Below are 24,203 nucleotides of genomic sequence, written 5' to 3'. Positions count from 1 at the left end.
GAAATTTGTGAGAATTGCAGAACCTGTGAAAATAATGCATGAAAAAAGTTCCCAGAGTTCAGGGAAAACCCCACAGCTCGGCTCACAAACACAAATCAAGCCATACATGCTGCAGAACTCTTGTCAAGTCAAAACAAGAACCAGATTTCCCAGTGATGGACATCCTTAGCCTGATGTCACCACAGGTGAAAAAGGGTTCAAAACATCTTAAAAAAATAAAAGAAATGAAAGCTGAAAACTCAGGGAAGGGTCTGGAATATTCTTAAGGACCGGGTCCTCACAGGGTACAATCTGGCTGCAGCCCAGCTACCTTCTCTTGCTTGTCAAGATGAGGGAACTGTTTGCTCCCTGCATTCTGATAAAAACTCAAGAGAGGTTTGGACATGAGAGTGTGTTGCAATGTGCCCAGCCATTCATAGAAGCTGCCTTAAAGCACGCTATCGGTCCATCTAACTCCAGTGGTGTTGAACCTCTTTCATCTCAAGTATGGGGTTCCATGTTGGAGAAGCTCTCGGGGGCCGCATTCCAGTCATGGGTAGGGCTGAAGGCAAGGGGGCGGAGCTAAAGGCAGAAGGAGTGAGGCCAAAACCACCCAAAATACCAGCCTATTTTAAGCTGAAAGCTCTTCCTGCCAGGAACTAAGCCTTAGGAGAGGCATTTGAACCTTTTAGAATGGGTAGAAAACTGCACAAAAGCTGAGAAACCACCAAACAATCGGTGACTGGGGGAAAGGGGCATGGGCATCTGGAGACCCTTGGAGGGCCAGGTTTGGCCCCTGGATGTGAGGTTCTGCACCCCTGGTCCATTTTGACTGACAGTACCCTTCCAGAGCCTCAGGCGGAGGTCTTCCCTGTCACCTTATCCCTTGAACCAGTGATGCCAGGGACTGAAACTGGGACGTTATGTGTGCAAAGCTGTGCTCTACCACTGAGCTATGGTGCCTACCTGGATCTAAGTTTCTGGTGAGTCAAGGGCCCTTTCTGTGCATTGAGAAGCTTGCTGCTTCTCAGGGCTCCCAGCCCATATGACACTCCCAGCAGGAGTGGCACCACACACAGTGAGGCCTGAGGAGCATCAGACAGCTCCATGCAAGCATCGTGCAGGAAGGACTCAGCTCACTTGGAATGGCCACCTGCATTACAGCATTCCCAGCCCAGCAGTGGCATGCCCAACCCAAGGCAGGACTGGAAGGGGAGGGTTGGGATGAGTTATTTTCTATGAGGAGCCCCTGAGCTGTCCTCCCCCTGCAAGTAGTGGCAAGGGCTGGATTGAGCCCCGATTGCACAGCAGAGGCATGCAAATTCAGGGAATGTGCAAACCTGGTATAACGGATATATAGCGGATTCCCATAAATTCTCAAACCTCTAAACGAAGTGTGGGCAGAAGGTAGATCTGGAGCTACCGGTAGATCTCTGGGTGACTTGCAGTAGATCGGTAAGGATTTCTAACTCCCCATTGTAATAAAACAACATACACTTATCAAACACACACACTAACTTGTACTGCCGAAATGAAGAAAGCCTGGGGTAATGAGGGATGGATTTAGGCATGGAAGGACTGTGAGCTCTGTTCAGTTCTGGTATGCAGAATAAATTCCTGGGCGCAGAATTTTCATTCTGAACGTATGTCTTTTGAACCTGGCTCCAGTTGGTATATTTCAGGGTTCCACTAAAAAACACACAAAGTAGATACCACAAGGCTGAGGTCTGTCCACCCCTGTCCTAAACAACCTGGAAACAGGTTATTTGAAAGACCATCCATACCTGAATGAACCTGCCCAGAGCCTAAGAACAGACACAGCAGCTCAGCTCAAGGCCCTACCAGTAAAGTCCATCAAGTTGATGGGCATAAGGGACAGGGACTTTTCTGTGGTAGCCTCATCCTTGGATAATGCTCTTCCACAGGAGGCATGCCTGGCTGCCTCCCTCACTATTTTTAAATGGGACTGAAAGTCTCGGATGTTTCAGACCACTTTCAATAGATAGCGTATATTCTATATTTTAATGTGTATGGTTTTAACCATTTCAGACATTTAGTTTTCAGTTTGTGACAAAAAGGTATTTTAATGCTGCTGCTTTAGATGACAGTGCCTGCAATCCTATACACATTTACCTGGGAGGAAGTTCCAGCAAACTCAATGACACTTACTTCTGAGCAGACATGCATAGGTTCCCACTGTGTGCATGCATATATAAAATTGCTTTGTTTCTTTTTTCGTTTTCCTTTTTTAACTGCCTGGGGAAGGCTTTGCCTTTAAAGGCAGCATATAAATATTTCAACTGAATATAAAATATATTAACCGTATCATGGTACGCAGGAATGGGGTAGATGTAACTAAATCCAAAAGCCAAACACATGTGTATACCAAGCTCCCTCAACCTAAAGATGTGAAGGCCTGGGGGTGGAGTGGGGGGAGAAACAGAAAAAAATGGGGTTGCAGGGACAAGTTAGAAAATAATCATTTTTTCCCAGGGATTTTTGGAAAATTTGGGGGAAATACATGTTGCCCCCCCCCCATTTTTTCCTGTTTTTTCCCTAGCCTTCACACCTCTACCCCAGTCTGGTACCCTCCAGTTGTTTTGGACTACAACTCCCACCATTCCCAAGCATTGACCATGCAGAGTGGAGGTGATGGGAGTTGAGCCTCCAAGACATCTGGAGGACCCTAGGTTAGGAGAGGCTAATGCAGTGGAGGCTGGTGGCTCCAATGTCAGTGGGGCTGTGGGTCCACTCCAGGAAGCACCTTGGAGAGCTCCTTTAGAGTTCTGGCTGGTTCTGACTGAAACCCAGAGCAGATTCACCACCCCATTGACACTGGAGCCACCAGGCTCCACTGGGCTGGTGCATGCCATCAATGGACCTGAAAATGCTGGCAACCAGGCAGAGTCCTACATGCCCCCTGGGGCTTTGCTGAGATTGGCCCTTCCAGCAAAAGGCAGTGTGTGCAAGCAGGCGAGCGATCTGCTCCTTCCTCTGCTGCATTGTCTAAATACCCAGAACGTAGACAACAGACGTGGGTAATATTTCTTGCAGACAGATAATCCCCTGCAGCCGCACTCAAAATGTTTTTACAGATAAGCTGCAAAACCGTCTGTTCTGATTTCTGATGGGTCCAGGTTGAGGATGGAGGATTAACTCCCCCAGTAAATGCATTAGCATGAAGTGAAGGAAACGGGGCAGCCGTGTGCTACACCCACACAAGCGCTGCCGCTCCTCCTTAACTGACACGCTCCCTTGCACTCTCCTGCAGCTGCTTGGGTTTCTAATGGCGGGGGCTCCAGCAAGCCCCCAGGGCCCTCCCCAGCTTGAGCCAAACCCATGTGTCAACCTTAGCATTTTGGAAGAGGGGCACCTCGCTTCTTTCCACAGAGCACAGCCTTTGCCAACCACGGGTCCCCTGGATGGTGCTGTACAACCACGCGCAACATCCCCAACCACCAGGTGAGCTGGCTCGGGATGATGGGAGTTGTCAACCAATAATCTCCAGGTGCCCTGAGCTTGGAAAAGACTTCCACAGAGTCTTTGGAGCCATCTTTGAAGGCTCCTTCATCTACAGAACTCCCTGATGATGATTTAAAGCATAGGACGTGAGAGATATTCTAGTCCAGCTCTCTTTATTGTGCTTGTTTTCTAGTATTAGAGAGATATTTCTGTCGGGGGGGGGGGGGGCTTCAAAAGTGGTATCAATGGCAGTTTCCCCTTCTGGTAGGAATTGTGTGCAGGCGGGCGGGCGGGCGTTCATTGGGACCTGGCTCTTGTGTATCTGTTTTCCCCCATTCTAAAAGGTTGGAATGTCTCTCCTAAGGCTTAGTTACCAGCAGTAAGGGCTTTCAGCTAAAATATGCTGGAATTGGGGGCATTTTGACCTTGACCCCCTTTGCCTTTGGCTCCTCCCACCACTGGAATGTGGCCCCCAAGAGCTTCCCTGAAAATCAGTGGTTCAGCACCCCCGGCTTTGTGGAAATCTAAAAATGGCTGCCACCTCTGAGGCCATCTGAGGTCAATGCATGGTAGTACCAACTTATTTCGCTGGATTCTATGAAGAAGAAGAAAAGGTCCTTGCAGTATAGAGGGAAACACATGTGCACAAATCCTCCCACAGTGAGATGCCACTTTATAGATAACGGAGGCAGACAATCGTGACCGGAAGCCTCACCAAAGTGAAGACTAATCTCTTACCGGTGCAGACATCTTTATAGGTAGGATTGGCGGTGAAGCCTCCCGCGAAGCCCACCTGGGTGGAAAAGACTCCCGGAACATTCCAGAACAGTTTCTCTGCTCCCCAGAAACACCCCATGCCTGGGAAAGGGAAAGGAAACCTTCATTAAGAAAGAGGTTATTCAGAGACGTCCCTGGCTCCTGAATTGTTTTGGAGAGTGACTCCTGCTAGGAGAGTAGAGGCTTCCTCATGTGTGTGTGTGGGGGGGGGGGTGGAGCAACTCCACTGGCTCTGCCCCAACCCCTGCAAATTCAACGTAAAGTGTGAAAGGGGCTTCCACGTGTGTAGAGCCCCTTTCACACTAGTGCTAATTGGACAGAGTTAGGGGGCAGGGGCAGCCGGGGCTGGACCTCCCCCCTGCACATGCATTCTGTGAATGCTTGTGAGAGAATTGAGTGCACAGCCCTTAGCTTACTTATCACTGAATGCTCCGTGGCAGAGTACCTGTTCTAGGTGCAGAAGGACCCAGGTTTGAATCCCAGAGTCTCCAGGTAGGGCTGGGAAAGGCTCCTGTCTGAAATCTTGCGTGATCCGCTACCAGTCAGTGTCAACAATATTGGGCTAGATGAACCAGTGGTCTCATTAGGTATAAGGCAGCTTCCTATGTTCCAGTGATAACAGACATAGCAGTGCAATGACAACACCTGCTTTCTCTGTCAGTGTCCTTTTATATGCAATTCTTAGCCAGTGCAAAAGCCCTCTCAAGGGGTCTCTTCCATCTGCTCTAATCCCAGGTTACTGTTCTTCAGAACACTGTCTGTTCAACCCTTTCCTCCTGGCCTCTTAGCTTCCCTAATGCTTTGGACTTCCAGTCTTCAGTCTACCTAAAATGCCTTAACCATTCCACCTATCCCTAAGCCTGGATGAAAGGTGTGTATGTCTTTTTCTCAGCCAAGCTGACCTCTCATTTCCATAAACACAGCTGGGCTTTGAACATTCTATGGCTGACAATGCCTCTTAGCAGGCAGAACATCAGTAAACATTCCCAGAGATCATATCAGTTCAGATAATGAGTACTGGGAGATTTAAGCACCAACATAAAATCCCTTGGTACATTATAATACAGTGCACCTGAAGATTAATTTTAATTGTGGGGCCACTTTGTGCGATGAAATATTTATTTATTATTCCTTTATTATTACATCTCTATCCTGCCTCTTTTCCTCTTGCAAGGAACCTGCGGTGGCTTACATGATCCTCCTCCTCTCCATTTTATCTTCACAACAGCCCTGTGAAGCAGGTTAGGCTGAAAGTCAGTGACAGGCCCAAAGGCACGCAGTGAGTTTCATGGATGAGTGGGGATGAGAACCCAGATCTCCCGAGTCCCAGTCCAACACCCTAACCACTACACCACACGAGCTCTCAATCTATTGCCTATTTTACCATCTTCTACAATGATAAAAACACATCAGTTGCAGCATTTAAAAAAACATGCCAACCATTAAAATAGGCACACACCAAAAGCTGAATCTGTGCCCAATTGAGCAAAGCCTGGCTGGGTTCACACAACACGCTAACCCACACTCAGTGCTTGAGCATGGGTTGTTTTGAACTGTGGGTTGTTTGTCCAACTGTGGGTTAGTGTGTTGTCCAAACCCAGGTCATTTTCTGCATGGTGGCTTCTTAATCATGGAACATGGCTTATTTTTCTCAGACAAGCCACCTTGAGAAACCATGGTTTGTTGTTGGGGTGTTCAGGGTGGCTAGCAAGCCACACTTCATGGTTAACAAGCCCCCCTGTGGAAAATAGCTTGGGTTCAGAAAACACAGAGACCCACAGTTCAACAAACAATCCACGCTTCAAAACAACCCATACTCAACCACTGAATGTGGGTTAGCATGTTATGTGAACCCAGCCACTGTGTGTCCAACTGGCCATTCCCAGTCTGGATTTACTGGTCTCCTGTTTCAGGATGGAGCCTGTGGGGATAATTCCAGCCAAGCAGCGGAGGCTGGTGGCTTGGATGTCAGTGAGGTGGTGAATCTGCTCTAGGTTTTAGTCAGAAGTCTAAAGGAGCTATCCAAGGTGTGGAAGCACCTTGGATAGCTCCTTTAAAGTTCTGACTGAAACCTGGAGAGGATTCACCACCCTACTGACATCGGTGCCACCAGCCTCCACTGCAGCTAAATACAGCAAGGTGCTGGTCAGATAGCTGAGGATCAGGACCATGGAGAGCTCCCTGAGGAGCAAGATTCAGATTCACACTGGCTCAGTGGTGCATCTTGGGCTGGACCTTAGAGCCAAAGCTCCCGCTGCTCAGCCCACCCCCACCCCCCAGATGACTAGCCAGACAGAAGTGTTTTCTTCCCATCCCCAAATAAATGTGTTTAACATTAGGGCAGCAGAAGCAAACCCCATTTTATTCCTGTAGTCATTTGGCATGAGGATTTCAGTAAGTTGAAACTGTGAAACTGCACGTGCTCAGAGATTTTTCCCTTTTATCAGGGTTGGCAAACTGTTTTGATTCACACATTTCAGGAACGTCGTAAAGCATGGCCTTGCAGTGGGGAGAAAGGGGAAATAGGGAAATGTTAGTTGTGTGCTTCAAAATGGAAGCAGTACACATGATCACCTAAAGCCACCCCCCCCCCCGCCCCTGTAAGACCATTAAGTCCAGGGTCTAAAATGACCCAGCTGGATATTTGGTGGCTGGATATTAGGTGGCAAGGAAGGAGCTAGTGGTGTTGCTCCAGCTCTGATCTTAAGGTACCTAGCCCGTGATGAGAAAGATTGGGGGGGTAGATGGAATGGGGAGGCTGGATTTATCACAGAGGGCCCTGTGATAAATCTAGGCACAGTAGATAAATCAGCAGATAAACAGTCGATAAATCTCCTGTTTGTCAGACTCCTGGTCATGGAAGCTTCTTCTGTGGTGACTCTTGGAGAGCTTCAAGGGCCTAGTCAACTCTACGCTTGGAGCTCAGTACTCTCTGTTGACTGAGGGGGAGGAGGAAGCATCCTGGACTATCCTAATGGATACCAACAGTTAAAAAATGAAGACAATCCTATTTAAAAACCCAGAACACAAGGGGGGCCTCTATATGACCCCTTCAAGCCATCAGAGGAGGTCCATCTGGAGTTGTTCTCTGTCAGGGCCGGCCCTACCATTAAGCAGAGTGAGGCAGTGGCCTCAGGCAGCAGATGCTGGGAGGCAGCAGCAAGGTGTTCAAGGAGAGAGCTGCATGCCTTGCAGCCTACTCTGTGCCTCTTAAGTTAGCCTGCCACCTTCAGGTTCAGTGGAGGACATTGCCTCATCATTAGTGTTGAAGAGATTCATCTGCTTGTCTAGCTGGCTTTTGTACATGGAATGGGAGGGGGCTCCATCTTGTCCTTCACCTCAGGCAGCAAAATGTCCTGGCCTGTCCCTGTTCTCTGTCCATTGATAGCCCCAAGGAATTTACTTCCTCTTCTAAGGTGAGAGTCCAGGACAGCCAGTACTACAACCCAATGAAGGGGGGTGGAATCATATTCAAACCTGGCCATGAAACAAGAACAAATCACAGCAAAAACAAATCACGCACCAAATATTGCCATCTGCATTCCTTCCGGGAATGGTGGGTACATCGGGTTTTTCTTGATGGCATGGCTGGCTGAAGAAGGCGTGGTGGGGGGGAGACAGAGAGAGACAGAGAGATGCATAAATCTTTGGCCAAATCCTGTATAAATCCAGTATTTCTATAAATTCTGGAGTTCAAGTATCACATTCTCTTAACTAGACACTTGGGCTATGCATGCCATGGAATTTCAGAGAGAGGGAGATAGAGATGTACATATAAATCCTTTGTCAAGTCCCCTGGACTTCAAATATCACATTCTCCTAACTAGACCCTGGGGTCATGCATGCCATGGATTTCAGAGAAGATCACCAATCTGATGGAAGTTTGTGTTGGAGATGAGAACAGCAGGAGGGACTACTAGGCAGGACAACTTATCAGGCTGAAGGGCAGGAAGGAGAGGCTGATCCTAGCCTGAGTAAAGACATATTTCAAAGAGCTTTGGCTATTGGGTGGTATAGAAATGTAATGGATGGATGGATGGATGCCCTTAAACAGGACAGTAGCTAAAAATATTGTGCTGAAGGGTGTCTGTCGGTTTGTGTGTGTCTGCGTTTCTCCCTCAGTGTGTGTGTGTGTTTCTCGGCATGTCTATGTGTGTGTTTCCATGTCTGTGTCTGTTGGGGGGGGGGGTCTGCATCCATCAGTGTGTGTGTGTGTATGTGTGTGTGTGTGTGTGTGTGTGTGAATGTAGAGTCAGAACCCCCAGGCCTGAAGTTCTGAGCCCCTGCTCTAGTCAGAAAGGAGGGAGCAAGGTGTCTTTATGTGAACAGAACAATAGACTGCAGCTTTGAGGCAGAACCTATGAAGGACCCAGACACAGAGAGCTGAGTTTGGGCTCTGTCAGTACCTTAGGGTATGGACTATCCCTCTAGAGATCTGATTTGGGAACAGCAGACCTTGGCTGTCAGTTGGGAGAGTTTAAGTCAGCCTCCCCACCCTTGGAAAATTGTCTTTCCCCCTCTTCAAGCAGCTCTCACCTACCTCTCTCTCTTCTCCGTCCTCCATACTCGGCAGCTTTAGAACCAACAACCCCTTCTGCAAACACACTCGTTGTTGCTGGTGTGCCTTTTCAGCAGAAAATGCAGAAAGGTTTGCTCTGTTCACAGGACCATAAAACAAGCCAGTCTGCATGTGGACTGCATTCTGCTCTTCAAGATCATCAGTCACTCGACCTGGCTGTGTGCAATTGTGCAGGCAAAGTGACTGCAAGTCACAGCTGCACTTTGTTTTGAATAGGGCAGCATTTCCCGACGTGGCGCCCTGCAGATGTTTTGAACTACAGCTCCCATCAGCCCCAGCCAGGATGGTCAATGGTCAGGAAGGCTGGGAGTTGTTGTCCAAAACATCTGGAAGGCCCCAGCTTGGGGAAGGATGGAGAAGGAGGTCAAAGACACATCCAGTACAGACCTGTGACTTCTGCAGCATCATAATTACTGCACGCATAGAGCTCATGCTTGGAGCATTTGCAGCTAAAACCAGAAATACCAGCAGGTCTGCAAAATCCAGTTTTGGGGGTAGCTTGTCCATCCAGCCCATTCTTATGCACTACTATTACTTGCAGGTCCATGCCTGTTCTCTAAACATCCCAAAGAAGAGGAAAAATTCTGGAAACCAAATACTCTGGTTCTACCATCAGAATTACACAAACTGGCCAAACTGATTGAATCTCTTGTGGTGTATCCTGCTGGCATGATTTAGATTCTCAAACAATATGGATTGGGGTTTTGTTTCAAGGTATTTTTTTAATCAAGGAAAGAAGTGACAGAAAACTAAAGGAAAGGGCAAAGGAGATGTCACTTCTAAGGATCTTGGGAGCCAATTCCACACATTGGGGCTGATTCTGCACTTTGCCAGGAGATGTGCATGCATGCTCCCTGCATCTTTCACTAACACCCATGCACACAGCATGGGCACACTCACTGCCATGCATGTGCAAATGCACATAGATTTCTCTCTCTTCCTTCTTCACACATACATGGGTCCCCATGACAACTTTGAACAGAGGCATGCATTCTCTCTCTCTCTCTCTCTCTCTCTCTCTCTCTCTCTCTCTCTCTCATATGTCTATACACACACATGCACACACACATACAGAGAGACAGAGAAAGAATGCATGCCTACATGGAAATGGACACAGATAGACACATACAAAGAGAGACAGACAGACAGACAGACACACACACACACACACACAGACAAAGCCGTAGAGAGAGAGAGAGACGAGTCAGGCAGGCAGGCAGGCAAGCAGACACACACACACACACACACACACACACACACACAGATACAGACAGACAGAGAAGAAGACAGAGAAAGGCAGGGACGCAGGCAGGCAGAGAGAGAGAGACAGACAACAGACAGAGAAAGACAGAGACAGACAGATGGGCAGACAGACAGACAGAGACAGACAGACAGAGAGGCAGGGAGGCACAGACACACACACACATATCCAAAGACACACACACACACACACACACACACACACACGTTCTCCAACCCATTCCACCTTTTTGCCCTCCATTCCCTCAGTCAGATGGGGACAGGGAGAGAGAGGTCACAATTTGGGGTCGAGGGAAGAGAAAAAGAGAGCCACAATATTGGGGGGGGGGGGCCCGCAGGCACCTTCTACTTGAGGATCAGCAGAAACGTGCAGCCAGCCTTACTGTACAGAATACTCAGAAGGCTTCCAGCCTATTTTTATTGGACCACAGGGAGCTGCCAGTGGGGCAAGGAATCCTGCTACACAGCCAGTACAAGCAGGGAAGTCAGGCCGCTGCCTGCTAATCCGCACCCACAGACGAACCGGCATCTCCCGTGGATGCGCACCAGAGTTATACAGCATTCCTCCGTCTCACAGATTAAGACTACAGAACAGCCCTAATCCGATTTCTCCCCTGCCATCACCCTCCCACTAACTGTCCTTCCTCTGCACAGCTCTGTTTTAAGTATCTTTCCACCATCACGTGCCCAGAAGATCGGACAGAACAGGACAGCCTGAGCTGGCTCAGAGAAGAGCCTTTTCCTCCCCTCCAACCCCAACAGATGGTGTGGGCTATGTCTGTAGATGGCCTGGGACAGATCAGCTGAGTGCTGCTTTGGCTTCCATGCTGCCATCAGGGCCTTCTGAGGTGAACAGTGGGGAGGGAGAGTGCAAACCTGCCTGGAGATCAGCCTAGATATTCTACAGGTGTAGGGTTACGTGTAAGCCTTAAACCCAACCCATGGGTTAGGACTCCTTCGTTCCTTCCAATGCCCTTCCTTGAGCACAGCCGCTTATTGTGTGGGTCAGCAGAAGAGGAGCCACAACCATAGCCAGAATGACTGCTTGCAAGGAGAGAAGCAGGAAAGCAGGGGTGCACAACCTTTCCGGCCCCAAGGGCTGCATCAAGTGTCAGCCACGGCCCTGGGGGTTGCACCTGCATGCACACAAGCATAGGGGAACGCTGCTTCAGGGGTCACTGTGGGGGAGGCTAAAGCCTCCTCCACCCACCCCAGTGACCCCAACAGGCATCACTGTTTTTGTGGCATGCTTAGCAGCCTGGAAGCAGTGATGCCGGCTGTTTCTGGATCACAGGGAAGGAGAGCTGAGTTTAGCTTCCTCCCCCTCCAGCCACCCCTGACCGGCATTAGTGGTGTGCAAGCAGTGATGGCAATCGGTATGTGGGGGGGATTTGGTGGCAGTGAGGGTGGAAGCACGGGGCTGAACAACCCATGTCTGGGGGCCGTATGTGGCCTGCAGGTTGTGCACCCCTGTTCTAGAGAACCTAGAGAGGTTCACCTGTCGCCTACATTGTACTCCTTCCGGTGCCAGATGAAGACCTTATTATTTTCCCAGGATTTTAGCATTTTAGCATTCTAGTCTTTTAGCTCTACTGTTTTAAATTTATTACTGCATTTTAATTGTCTGCATTGCTGCTAGGTTTTATGGTGGTTGTACTTTTATATTGCAGTTTTAATGCTTTTATATTTTATATTGTTTTCATGCTGTACTTGTGGTTTTAATTTTTGTGAACCACCCAGAGAGTGGTATATTGGGCAGTATAGAAATGTTATAAATAAATCAAGAAAGAAAGAATATTAGAGTGACAATAGAAGCAGAATCCACTGGGGAAGCTTAACCAGCTCCAGCTGAAAGAGATGCAAGAGCATAGCGAAGGGTGGAGGTTCAGAAAACACATGGCAGCAACCGTGCAAGAGACCAAAGCCTGGTTGGTTGGTGAAAGTCAGAGTGTACCATCAGGTCCCAAAGCCACACACTCAACTTGGGAGACCCATAACTATCATTGTGCCTACTCCATGCTCTCCCCACCCCCACTCCCTCAAAAAATTAAAATTCTGCATCGAGGCAATCCACTTGTTGTGAACCACCCAGAGAGTTTTAGCTACTGGAGAGTATAGAAATGTAATAAATAAATAAATAAATATGTATGTATGTATGTATGTATGTATTTTATTTATTTACTTATTTAAAACATCTGTATCCCACCCTATATCATTAAGATCTCAGGGCAACATACAGATAAAATCAATTTAAACAGTATAAAACAATAAATAATTTAAACAGCTAAAAACATATTAAACCATGAACAATACCAACAATACCAATTAAAATCTAATACCCATTAAAATCTAATACCCATTAAAATCTAATACCAATTAAAATCTAATACCAATTAAAATCTAAAACAATAAAACAGTTAAAACCATGTGCTATTTTAGGGAATGCATTTAGCCCTCAAAGGCTTTGGTAAAAAGCCATGTTGTTTACTTGGCGCCAAAATGAGACCAATGTCTGCGCCAATCGGGCCTCCAAGGGGAGGGCATTCCACAATCAGGGTGCCACCAGCTGTGAATAAAGAAATTTATTTATTTATTTATTACATTTCTATACCGCCCAATAGCCAAAGCTCTCTGGGCAGTTTACAAAGATTAAAACATTTAAAAATACAATATACAGATTTTAAAAGTCAATTCCGTAAAAACAAAACAAAACAAAACCAAACACGAACAGAACAATATACAAGAACATATATCTTATTTATTTATTTATAAATAAATATTCTACGCTCCATATAGGTATTTATATATTTATATATATATTTTAAATTCTTTCTGTAATTTTATGTTACAATTACAATAAAACTATTAAAATAAATTATGCAAGGTGATTGAATGAACAAACACATTTGTTCATGTATAAAATGCTTCAGTACTTTTAAAACATTCCTAGTGCAATAAATAAAAATCTAAAAGAAACCAATTTAAATCTGGACATTCTAAGAAAGCTGATACAGGAGACATTCATGCTGGTGTACTGACTCTCTGTGTCTTCCATACAGACTGCAATAACCTTTCAGTAAAGGAAAATAAAATGCTTTTGCGATGGTTTCCATTCATCTTTCAAAGAAAACTGAGAATAACTTTGATATGCTAACACAAAGGAAAACAAATAATAATTTGATAAATTAATACAACCTGGAGGATTCATATGACCATGTATCAGATGAGGCACATTTCAAATGTGCATGGTTACTGTTTTAAAGAGTGTACACGAAATGGCCAAAAGCCATGGAACTGGAAGTACAGCAGAAGGCTGCATGTCCACACAGCCCTCACCTCTCCCACATGCAATGCAATCAGTATGAACAGGACTGAACACTGTGGGCGGGGAAGAGACACAGGGGAGTGGTGTCGGTACACCATTTGCATGATTTCTTTTACTTTGCGTAATCTATTCTGATTTTGATAGTCACGGAGAAAGGACAAAGTTATTTGGGAAACTGACGCCCCACCCCCAACCACTGAAAATCTTCACAACTCCCTTTGCCTGCTGCCCCACCCACCACTAGAATGAAGCCCCCGAGAGCTTCTCCGAAACTGAATTTGGCCCACAGGCTGAAATAAGTTGTTGTGGGTTACACCAGAAGATGACAAAGAACATAGTGAGATTCCACAGTCACGTTCTACCCAGTTTGTTAAGTGCATAGCGGCCTGTATTATAGAAGGCGGCTTCTAAGTAATTAAGTGTCAGAAATAGATCGTCCTTCCCCCTTCGCAATCAACACCACAAGGAGACAAAGCTTCAGGCTAATACTACTTTATTTTGCTAGAGACTAGCCTCTTTACAAATGCAGATTCCAGGAAACTCTCAGACTACCTCAGGCCCCTAAACAACTAATCTGTGATCCCTAATTAGAGGAGATGAACTGGAGGGTAGTGAAGTTGATGACAGTTTGGGCATGAACATCATGGCCAGACTAGCTTCTGTCATGTTCTCCATTAAGTAAGGAATGAGGCTGGAGGTTGAGGTTGAGTTAAATACTCCTTTATTCATGCAGGAAGGTTGGTCACCAACTGGTGGGAACAACAACCTTTTTCTAACAAACACACATTCTTATACATATCTGAGATATAAGACAGCCCAAGTGCCAATCACAGTACAGCCTAATGGCCAATCATAATACAGCATACTATTAGCATATGTCATACATTACTCAAGATTATTCCTTATCATATGATGATTCCTAAATTAGTACAGATGTTTGCAAAGCTTACAGAAACCATTTCTTAGTAAACAGCAATTTCTAACTGTAGGAGGAAAACAGGAAACATCTGGCATATTGCTCAAGCTTTCTGAGCACCCCTACCAAGCTCCTGTTTGCATCAGACCTCAGGACCTGGCAGCCTTGGCCCTTGATCCAGGACAAGGTTAACCAGGCCAAATAACCATCTTAGGATAATTAAATCCTCTCACTTCACATTAATGCCACTCCCATAGGGTGGCTCCCTCCCACGTTGGCTTCCAAGAGTGGCTATCCTGGCAGAGTGTCTGAGCCCTGCCCCTAACTTTTCCTGCTTTGCTTTGAGATGTGCCCTAGCATCTCTCAAGTCATGTCCCTCATGTCATGTCCCCTTAAGTCATGTCATGTCCCTCTTCCTCCTCCTCTTCCTCCTCCTTGGAAACTAGAGTTCTAACAGTGGAGGGAGAGGGCAGGGACTCAGCCTGGGCCATCTGTTTGGCAAGGCCTTCAGAGGAATCTCTCCCAGCATCTTGGCTCACTAGGGAGGGTTCCTCCCCTAGCTGCTCCAACTCTGATTCAGAATTGGAACTGTCAGACATCTCAGGGCACTTAGATGCATCCCTGACATTAAGGAGGCTGTCTTACATGGGAGTTCTGGTGCCAGACAAGGCCAGTTCTATATGTCAACAAATGTGAAGCTGCTTGATTCTTGCCAGGTCACTCTGGTCCTTCAGATAAGGGCCTAGTATTATGTTTCCATGAACAGCCTGGAAGCTTCTGGGCCCAGATTGGAATGTTGGGGCCTATTGCCTTGACTGTGATGCTTTATGCATCCACTAGGACATGGAAGGAAAAGTATCAAAGCATTGGTTGACACATGCCAAGTGGGTCCTGCTCCAAGGGGCAGCATGCGCCGTCAGGTTGGAGAACTTGTAAAGTCATGGAATGATTTCCCATCTGTCTCTTGAGGGGACCAGACAGGCAATTCAGCTGTGCATGGGCTGAGGGGAGATGTAAGCTTTCTTTGTTGGTGCCAGACAAGGCCAGTTCTGTATGTCAACAAACATGAAGCTGTTTGGTTCTTGCCAGGTTGCTCAGCTCCCCCAGATAAGAGCATAGTATTATGTCTCCATGAACAGCTGGGAAGCTTCTGAGCCCAGATTGGAATGTTGGGGCCGATTGCATCGACTGTGATGCTTCATGAATCCACTGAGGCATGGAAGGAAAGGTGTATATAAGCACTGGTTAAAGCATGCCAAGTAGGGATGTCGGAGGAATCTGCAATGGAACCAAATTAATTCAGATTTTCATGAATCAACCCGTGGATTCTGCAGCAGATGGGCTTTCCCCTTGGTCAGGCGGATTCCACGGCCTTGCAAACTGTTTTTCTAACTTTTTGTAGTAGAAAAATACACAAAATATTTTTTAAAACCCCAGCCAAAAATGTACATTTTCCCCACAAGACAAGTATGAAAATGCACATTTGGGGGGAATTTGTGTATTTTTGCACGTGCAAATTTGCACAAATTCAGAAACAAACAAAAAATCCGATTTAGTCAATGTGCAGGTGGACAGTAGGAAAGGTGCCTGACAAGCCGTGAAAGACAGATGGGGCCCACTTGGCATTAGGGATGTATGGACTGCATTTTACACAGTGCGTACATCCCTAATGCCAAGTGGGTCCCGCTCCAAGGGCAGCATGTGCTGTCAGCTTGGAGAACTTGTATGGTTGAGAAACAATTTCCCGTCTGTCTCTTGAGGGGTCCAGACACGCAATTCAGCTGTGCATGGGCTGAGGGGAGATGTAAGCCTTCTTTGCCTATTTATTCTGCATCCATTTTCAATCAATAAATTGTCACCTGTTTGCACAAGTGGGTTTGTTTCATCCTGGCATCAAAAGAATCTCACTTTGGCTAGGACCTGACATAATCAGGCCTCCAGATCTGGTTCAACACCCCTGCCTTAAGGTGGGAGCAGGCAAGGCAGGGGAGGCAAGGTCACTCAACACCAGAGACGAGGAAGAAAGATAGGGTGGGGAGGAGGACGAAAGGAGAGAGTATGAGAGAGGAGGCCAGACAGAAGGAGGATGAGCAGGAACGGCAAAACAGAGAGACCGGGCCAAAGAGGAGCACAGAGGAAAGGGAAGCCAGAGGGGAGAGGCAGAAGAGGAAGACAAAAGAGGGGGAAAGAGGAGCTGAGAGAGAGACATACTTAACGCAGATGCCCCGACAAAACCAAAATCCAAATACCCTGTCCCTGACAGGCTACTCCCTTCCAACATCCTCTGGGCCTCATCCCTCCTAAGCCATTATTATTCAAGTCTCCAACTGGCAAAATGTCTCTATTTTGCACACATAATAATGCGAAGTGCATTTATCATCCTTTATGCAATTTGCAGAACAGATCTGAATCACCTAACTTTGGCTATTAAAAAAAAAATAAAAATGTTAGCATAGCGTTTGAACCTCGACACCATGCTGCTAGCATGTTCAGCCTCTGACAGTTCATGAGCAAAAAAGAGGGTTGCACTTGTGTTTTTATGAATAGCCCTCGTTCTCCCCCAGAATTGCTGCAAAACACCCCTCCACCAAATACACACATCAAACACACACGTACATTTGGCTGAAGATTCTCCACTTCCAGATGTACATGGTATCCCTTCACCCTGCAATTCTGATCTGACCTTTCACTCTGCTCTTACCCTTTGAGGCAACGTGCCAAAAGTTTTATTTAAAAAACAAACAAAAAAACCCTTTAAGTGTATTTAATCTCAAAATGGACCAGGTAGTACTGAGGCAGCCTTCTCCAATCTGGTGCCCCCAGATGTGCTTATTTATTTATTTGTTTGCTTGTCTGTTTGTTTATTTAAACCATTTCTATCCTGCCCTATATCATTAAGATCTCAGGGCAGCATGCAGATAAAATTGATGTAAACAGTATAAAACAATACATAATGTAAACACCTAAAAACACATTAAACTATTAAACAAGCTAAAACCAGTTAAAATCTAAAACAATAAAACAGTTCAAACAATGTGCTAGGGAATGCATTTAGCCCCCAAAGGCTTCGGTAAAAAGCCACGTTTTTACTTGGTGCTGAAATGAGACCAATGTCCCATCTGCTATGTTGCCTGGGGCTGATGGGGGTTGTAGTCCAAATCAGGCACCAGGTTGGGGGAGGCTATTTAACTGGGATATGGAAAAAAAATAGGGATGCGTGCCTGGTTGGGAACAAAGGAAACATTGACGAGAATGGGGATCATTCCGTTCAATTTTCTATTCGATCCTAAATGAATGTGTTGAAGAATGAATGGGTAGAAATGGACACCCTTTCATTATTTCCATTTGCACCTATTCATTTCTCATTTGTGCCATTCAGATGTGAGGGAACTCAACCACACTGGCAGCAGCAGAGGTTTTCTCATTAGCTGCCTCATTACAGGCCATGGCAGGTAGCAACCACACAAAAGAATGGCAGATAACAGTGGAGACCACCATTTCCCCCCCCCCCATGATGCAACATCCAGAGCATTATGGGTAAAAACTGTGGCAGTTACAACGAGCTGCTGTCAACCTCAGCCCTGTTGCTTCTGCTGCCACAGACAGTTTTAAAAAAGGTACAAGAAGGAAACAACAATAACAAATATGAGCAATAAAACAAATAGAATTTCTACCAATGCAGAATGAAATAAATGAAACCATTAATACCACAAATGAACTGAGTACCAAAACAGCCTAATCGTTTTCCTTAAACCTCCACTTGGTCAGGGGAGTTCATCATTTCAAAGCATCTAAGCTTCTTATTCTCTCAGGATATCACACATATACACGCACGCCTGACAAGGAAACTGGCAGCTATGTATAAGTGGCTCCACAGGGAGCTGTTGCTAGCCGTAAAGGACAATTAAGGGCATGGCTGCAGCTTCCTTCTCTTTCCAGCACTCTCCTTGCCTTATTGCAAATCTGCATTACATGAGAATTCCAGCCTAAGCAAACTGCCCTCTATCGGAGAGCAACGTCCCAGCTTGAGCTCCGGCCTCCTGGACCACACCCATCCAATGCAGCTCCCAACGCATCTCTTGGCAATCCGAAACCTGCCAAAGATGCGGCCATGTTTACGGCTCTACCCTCGCCTGTGCCTAAGCCTTCAGAGCATGCAGGCCAAAGGAGAAGGCGTAAAAACAGGGCTGGCCAGGCAGAGATTTGCCCAGCACAAGGGGCCAATGATGTGGAATTCATTCAACACACAGAGCATGCAGGCTTTGCCAAATCCCACACTCTGGAGAATGAGAAGAGGGTGTGCTGCTCGAGATGCAACGAAGCAAACTCCCTTGCAGCTCTACGTTCGTGGTTATTTGAATGTAGAACTCGACCCCTGACACACACCAGACCCCACACCAACCCTACCCCACCCCCAATCACAGACCCTACTGACTTGCAAAGGTTTTGATGTCTGGCATCAAAAATAAAAGAGATGATGGGGACCAGGAATGGATGCTTTTGGTCCTTCATTTTCCTACCTGTCACAGACTCTGAAAGCTGCCCATTTAGGAGTCTGGCGAGAATCAGTTGAAGCCATGTGGGGAACCAAGGGGACAAAGCCAGACGCCCAAGAGGAGTCAAAAGGCATGGAGGCCCGCTTGGATCTGCTCGGTGTTTCATTGCCAAAGTGGCCAGGCAGTTTGGCAGCTCACAGCCAATTCTTCCCAGTCTCTCTCTCTCTCTCTCTCACACACACACACACACACTTACTCCCCCTTTTCTGAGTGAGACAAGCCGGCTACATAATTTCCTTGGCCCAGATTCAATTCCATCAGCGTAGGAGCAGCCACACTCCCTAAACACGACTCCCCGCTCCGCCGAATTAAAAGAAAATCTAACAACAGAACAACCAACCAACATCCAAGAGAGAAAAATCAACAATGAAAGGGCTTGCCATCTTTAAAAACATTAAAATACTTAGGCACAAAAGAAAAGTGTCCAGTTTAGTAGTCTACAGTCTTCCCCCTCGCTCCTCCACCTTTCCGCATTTCACCATTTCTCCTCCCAATTGTACATTGCCACGTCCAGGCTGCCCCATCCTTCGATGGCATCTCTGCCAAGCATCCTTGGCAGACCTCCAGCCCGTACCAGCTTTATTCTCTCTCCCTCTCCCTCTGTCTCACAGCTTCCCTGCCAACCTTCATCCCAACTGTAGTGATTCTGTGCCACCCTCTCTTTCCCTCCTCCCTTTCTCCGGCTGCTTTGCCTGCCTGGCGGAACCCAGAAAGCAAGCCAAAAACAAAACAAAACAAAAACCTAGAAAGATCCAAACAGTCACAGCAACCACTTCATTAAAAAAAAATCCAGAAAGAACACAACACAAGGAAAAGCTTACCCCCTTTGGTGTGCGGTTCCCCATTTCCTTCAGGCCAGCACCCGCCTGAACCCCTTTAGGTGCCCGCCTCGTGCCCTTCACCCACAGGAGGTTCTGGAAGTCAAGAAGGGGGATAAAGAAAGCCAGAGAGTTCAAGACAAGGAGGATGCTGTCAGAAGCCTGGCGAGTTTCGTCTCGAAATGGTGCCAGGTTCTTTCCCCCCTTCTGCCATCAGAAGAACGGGCAGCAAAACAGACACTCTTTTTATATGGCATCAGCTTGCTGAGGTGCAAAGCATCATGGGACAAGGAAAGAAGGGAGGGGGGAGAAAGAAAGAGAGAGAGTAAAGGGGAGACAATGAGCAAAATTATCCTATGCCAGTTCTGTGATTTCTTCTTAGCATAGATAGACAGACAGACAGACACACGCACACGAGAGTTCAGAATTAGCCAAGAAAATGAGGGAGAGAAATATCAGGAGAACATAGAAGTCCAGCAGGATCACACCCAAGGCCTATGGAATTTGCTACCACAAGATGAAGGGATGGCCACCAACTTAGATGGCTTTAAAAGTGATCAGACAGATTCAAGGACAAGACTATACATGTCTACTAGTCATGATGGCTATATATGCACAATCTGGGCCCTGGCCACACCAACTGACAGGTTTTGACTGCTACCCCACTGTCCTTCAGGGTACTGCGGGGGAGGAAAGGGGCTTGAGCAGGGATGTACTAACATGCTACAGTGGAAAATGTGATTCAATATATTCTGGAAAACCCATATTACTTTTGGAAATGGCTGTGGCCATTCAAAAACACGTATAAGCAGAATAAGCAGCAACTCTACCTCCCCATCCCACTCTGAAAGTACGCTGCAAACTTTGGATTGGATCCAGATTTAGTCATTCTTAACAGACCCATTGAAATCACTGGAACTTAAGTTAGCCATAATGAAATTATGTCCCATTAATTTCAGCGCGTCTGCTTTAAAGACAACAAAGTCTGGATTCATTGTGTTATGCTTAAAAACTAAGGACAGACAAACCAGTAGTTTTATTTTTGGATACTCTTTTGAAAAGCTAAATCTGAGAAAGGGAACACTTTTTCCTGTCAAGGTCTGCATTACCTTGGTCAAAACATGTCTGTGGGTGTGGCCAGAGCCCAAAGTGGGCAGAATTGGAGTCAAAGTAGGTGTGGTTTGCAAATATAGTGGGTGTGGTTTGCAAAGTGAGCCAAAGTCTGCACGACACTAGGCCAAATCCACATCCCCATGCCATTCTAAAGTCATGAAATGGGACGGGGAGAGAAATAATAATAAATCCCTAGACCCCCACATTGCATTTCTGTGTGTCTGTGTTGGGGGGGAATCACTTCCTATTTGGGCACAAGTAATTTCTGCAGCCCAGTGTTTTATCCTGGCTCATTCCTCCATGGGTGTCCCTGTCCAGCAAAAACATGAGATTTGCTAAGCCCTTAGTAACCCATAGAGTGGGTTAGCTGTCTTGGTGGGTCTCAAGTTGTATCCAGGGCTACACAGGTATATACCATCTATCTTAAGTTGCTCATTTCAGCCAAGCCTTGAAGGAACTGGATATGGAGTTCTGGAAATAATGCAATTAGTTGCTCCTGATGCTGAGATGATGAAGCAGTAATAGATGAGGTGCTAGGGGAGCGCCATCTGGTGCTTCAACTGGGAACTGAATTTGGCCCACGGCGGGATGGGTGGTCATCTGGCACCTACCCCATTCCAGTTCTCCACCCCAATACATCCATCCCATGGAACATGGAGATTTCTATACATGGCTTTAAATCCAGGATGGAAGCCTGTGGCCCCCCACATGTTGTTGGACTACAACTCTCATAATCCCTGGCTATGCTGGATGGGGCTGATGGGAGTTGGAATTCAACAACATCTGGAAGGCCACACATTCCCCAACCTGGCTTCAAAGGAAAGATCATCAACAAAAGGTTCCTAGCCCACTTACAATGCTTACTATTCCTGCCAAAATGGTTCAATCCCTCCCACAGGAAAAAGGAAGATGTGACAAACCTCAGGAATGGTATCGATATCGGGAGCAAATTGGAGGGATTTTCCTTAGGAATGCTAACACTCAACTGTTTGCTTTGGTATATTTGCTTGCCTTGAACCAGAGTCATTTCAAGTAACCCAGAGCATAAAATCAGTCAGCTTAAAACAAACACTGCATCAGAAAGCTAAGGATAAGACCCTAGCCATCAGCTGTTGGGGGACAGATAAACAGATGTTAAGTCAAAAATAGGCCCTTCAGAGACCCTTGAGCACAGAAGGCACTATCCTTAAATATCCATTACTCTTGTCCAAGGGTAAACATTGCCTCTCTGCATAATGCAAGAGGTGAGCAGACTTCAGGTCTGCAGGATCAACTGGGGAGTGGTGTTACTCAAACTCTTAGATCCACAAGTGGAGCCAGGTGAAAGAGACCTGCATTTAGAATTTGGGATGTCTGGATTTTGTGAAATGTTTCGTGTATGTTTCGTGGATTGTGCAGTGCCATTCATTCTTGCATTCATTCACAGATGGATTTGAATTTGTTTTCCTATTATGCAGGAAAATACGCAAATCATTCTGCAAGACAGTTTTCAACAATTTATGTAATTTATGTTAATTTGCAACATTTAGCGTATTGTTCCCCATTCCATTTTCCAGGATAGCGTATGTGTCAGCAGAAACTTGCGTATTTTCCTACAAATAAATTTGCGTAAATTTGGGGAAAGTAAACAAAAAGATCTGAGAGTCCACGGACTCCGTATGTCCTGAGGAGGCCAGTCCGCAGCGGATTCCACAGGTCGGGTTCTTAGAAATCCAAACTCATTTTAGTCCATCTCAGATTTCTCCAGCATCCTTACTTAGAAATGAAGAATTCTGAGCCCAGGAATTTGGAGGGGAGAGTGCTAGAACTCAAGAGAGCTCACAGTCCTTCCACACAAAAATCCACCCTGGTTACCTCCAGGGTTTGCTCATTTCAGCAGTCTAATTTTGGGTAGCCTTCCCCAACCTGGTGTCCTCCAAATGTCTTGGGCATAAACTCCCAGGAGCCCAGCCTGCATAGCCAGTGGTCAGGAAGGCTGGGAATTGCAGTCCAAAACATCTGGGGGGGAATCTTTGCTGATCCCTTGCAAATCACCCAGAGGTCAACTACTACATCTTGCTCTACCCACTCATGACCTAATATATCACCTGACCATCACCCACAGGTCAAAACCTGAACACAGCATGTCAACAGGAGTGGTCTGGAATTGCATCTCGAGTCTGTCTTCCTTTGGTCCATCCTCATCGTTGAGCTGGTAAAAGAACTAAGAGGTGCTTTGCAAGAGATGAGACTCTGCCAGGGAGCTGTGATTCCTCGGGACAATAGCCTGCCTGCCAGGCACAGCCAACAGTTAAGGCGGGGTGGGCATTTCCAGGGGTCTGGGGGCCAATTCCCCCACACACACCAGGAACCCACCAAGGGCAGCAAGCCCTGCTGCTATCAAATTCGCCGCTACCATTGCCAAAAGTTAGTTGCACAAGGGCAAAAAGGACACATTTTTCCTTTGAAACAAGGTGAACCTTGATTTAAATCATGTTCCTTCTTGGCTTCTGGGAGCACAATTTTGCTTTAAAACAAGCTGCATATTCCTGGCATGCCTTGTTTTACAGGAAAAACACAGCCTTTTTGCCACTGTTCTGCCAAATTTCGGCAGCAAATTCAGTGGTATGGTGGCTGCAAAAAAGTGGGGTGGGCAATGTCTGCTGGGCCTCTGTGTTAAGGGTAACACTACTGCTCTAACATGATGGAGATTGAATCTCTCATGTTTATTTGTATATGTTGAAACCCATTTGGAACTATTCTTTTCTGGGAGGGGAAAAGCTGGGTAAATATTTAATAAATAAATAAATAAATATTATTATTTGCATTTCTATACTACCCCATATCCGAAGCTCTCTGGGCAGTTTACAAAAGTTAAAACATTAAATACAATATAAAAAGTTTAAAAGCCATTTACAAAAAAGCACATAAAAACACACCAACAACATATAATTAAAAATAACATTTTACTATCAGACATAAGACCAATTAAAACTCATCATGTGCTGCCAAATGCCTGGGGAAAGAGGTAAATCTTAACCTGGTGTCAAAAAGATAACAATGTTGGCACGAGATGGACCTCATCAGGGAGCTTGTTCCACAGATGGGGGGCCACCACTGAGAAGGCCCTCTCCCTCATTGCTGCCTTCTGAGCTTCCCTTGGAACAGGGAAGTTTCCCTTCCCTTCGATGCTGAACATAGTGTATTGATATAATTAACTTATATCTAATAAACAAAACTAAAAAAAAAAAGTATGGCATGCAAATTTGACATGCACTATAAGGCTGTAATCTCATACACCCTTATTGATTATTTATTTATTAAGCATGCAATCGTATGCCTATTTAGACAGAAAAAAGTCCCACGACTCCTAGCGTTCCCCAGCCAGCATGGCTGACTGGGGAATGCCGGTTGTTGTAAGACTTGTTTCTCTCTAAAC

General features: G+C 46.2%; 1 protein-coding gene across 4 annotated transcripts in view; it reads right to left on the bottom strand.

The window, feature by feature from the left end:
• LOC146338016 (mitochondrial peptide methionine sulfoxide reductase-like) overlaps positions 1–24,203 on the bottom strand; it is an 83,106-nt gene that overhangs the window by 42,266 nt on the left and 16,637 nt on the right. For 3 of the 4 annotated variants that reach the window (XM_084815712.1, XM_084815713.1, XM_084815711.1), the window contains 2 exons: positions 7,742–7,810; positions 4,180–4,299 (listed from right to left, as the gene is read on the bottom strand). In XM_084815712.1, coding sequence (XP_084671838.1) covers positions 4,180–4,299; positions 7,742–7,810 — 189 coding nt within the window. Of the gene's footprint in view, positions 1–4,179; positions 4,300–7,741; positions 7,811–18,818; positions 19,157–24,203 lie in introns of those variants that run through there. The other variant, XM_084815710.1, reaches the window with a different exon arrangement.

This window comes from Heloderma suspectum, chromosome 10 (genome assembly GCF_057233095.1).
Source record: "Heloderma suspectum isolate Gila_16-S chromosome 10, 16-S_ref, whole genome shotgun sequence".
Taxonomy (NCBI): Eukaryota; Metazoa; Chordata; class Lepidosauria; order Squamata; family Helodermatidae; genus Heloderma; species Heloderma suspectum.
Note: the sequence above shows the minus strand (reverse complement) of the source record. Positions and strands in the feature narration are given on the sequence as shown.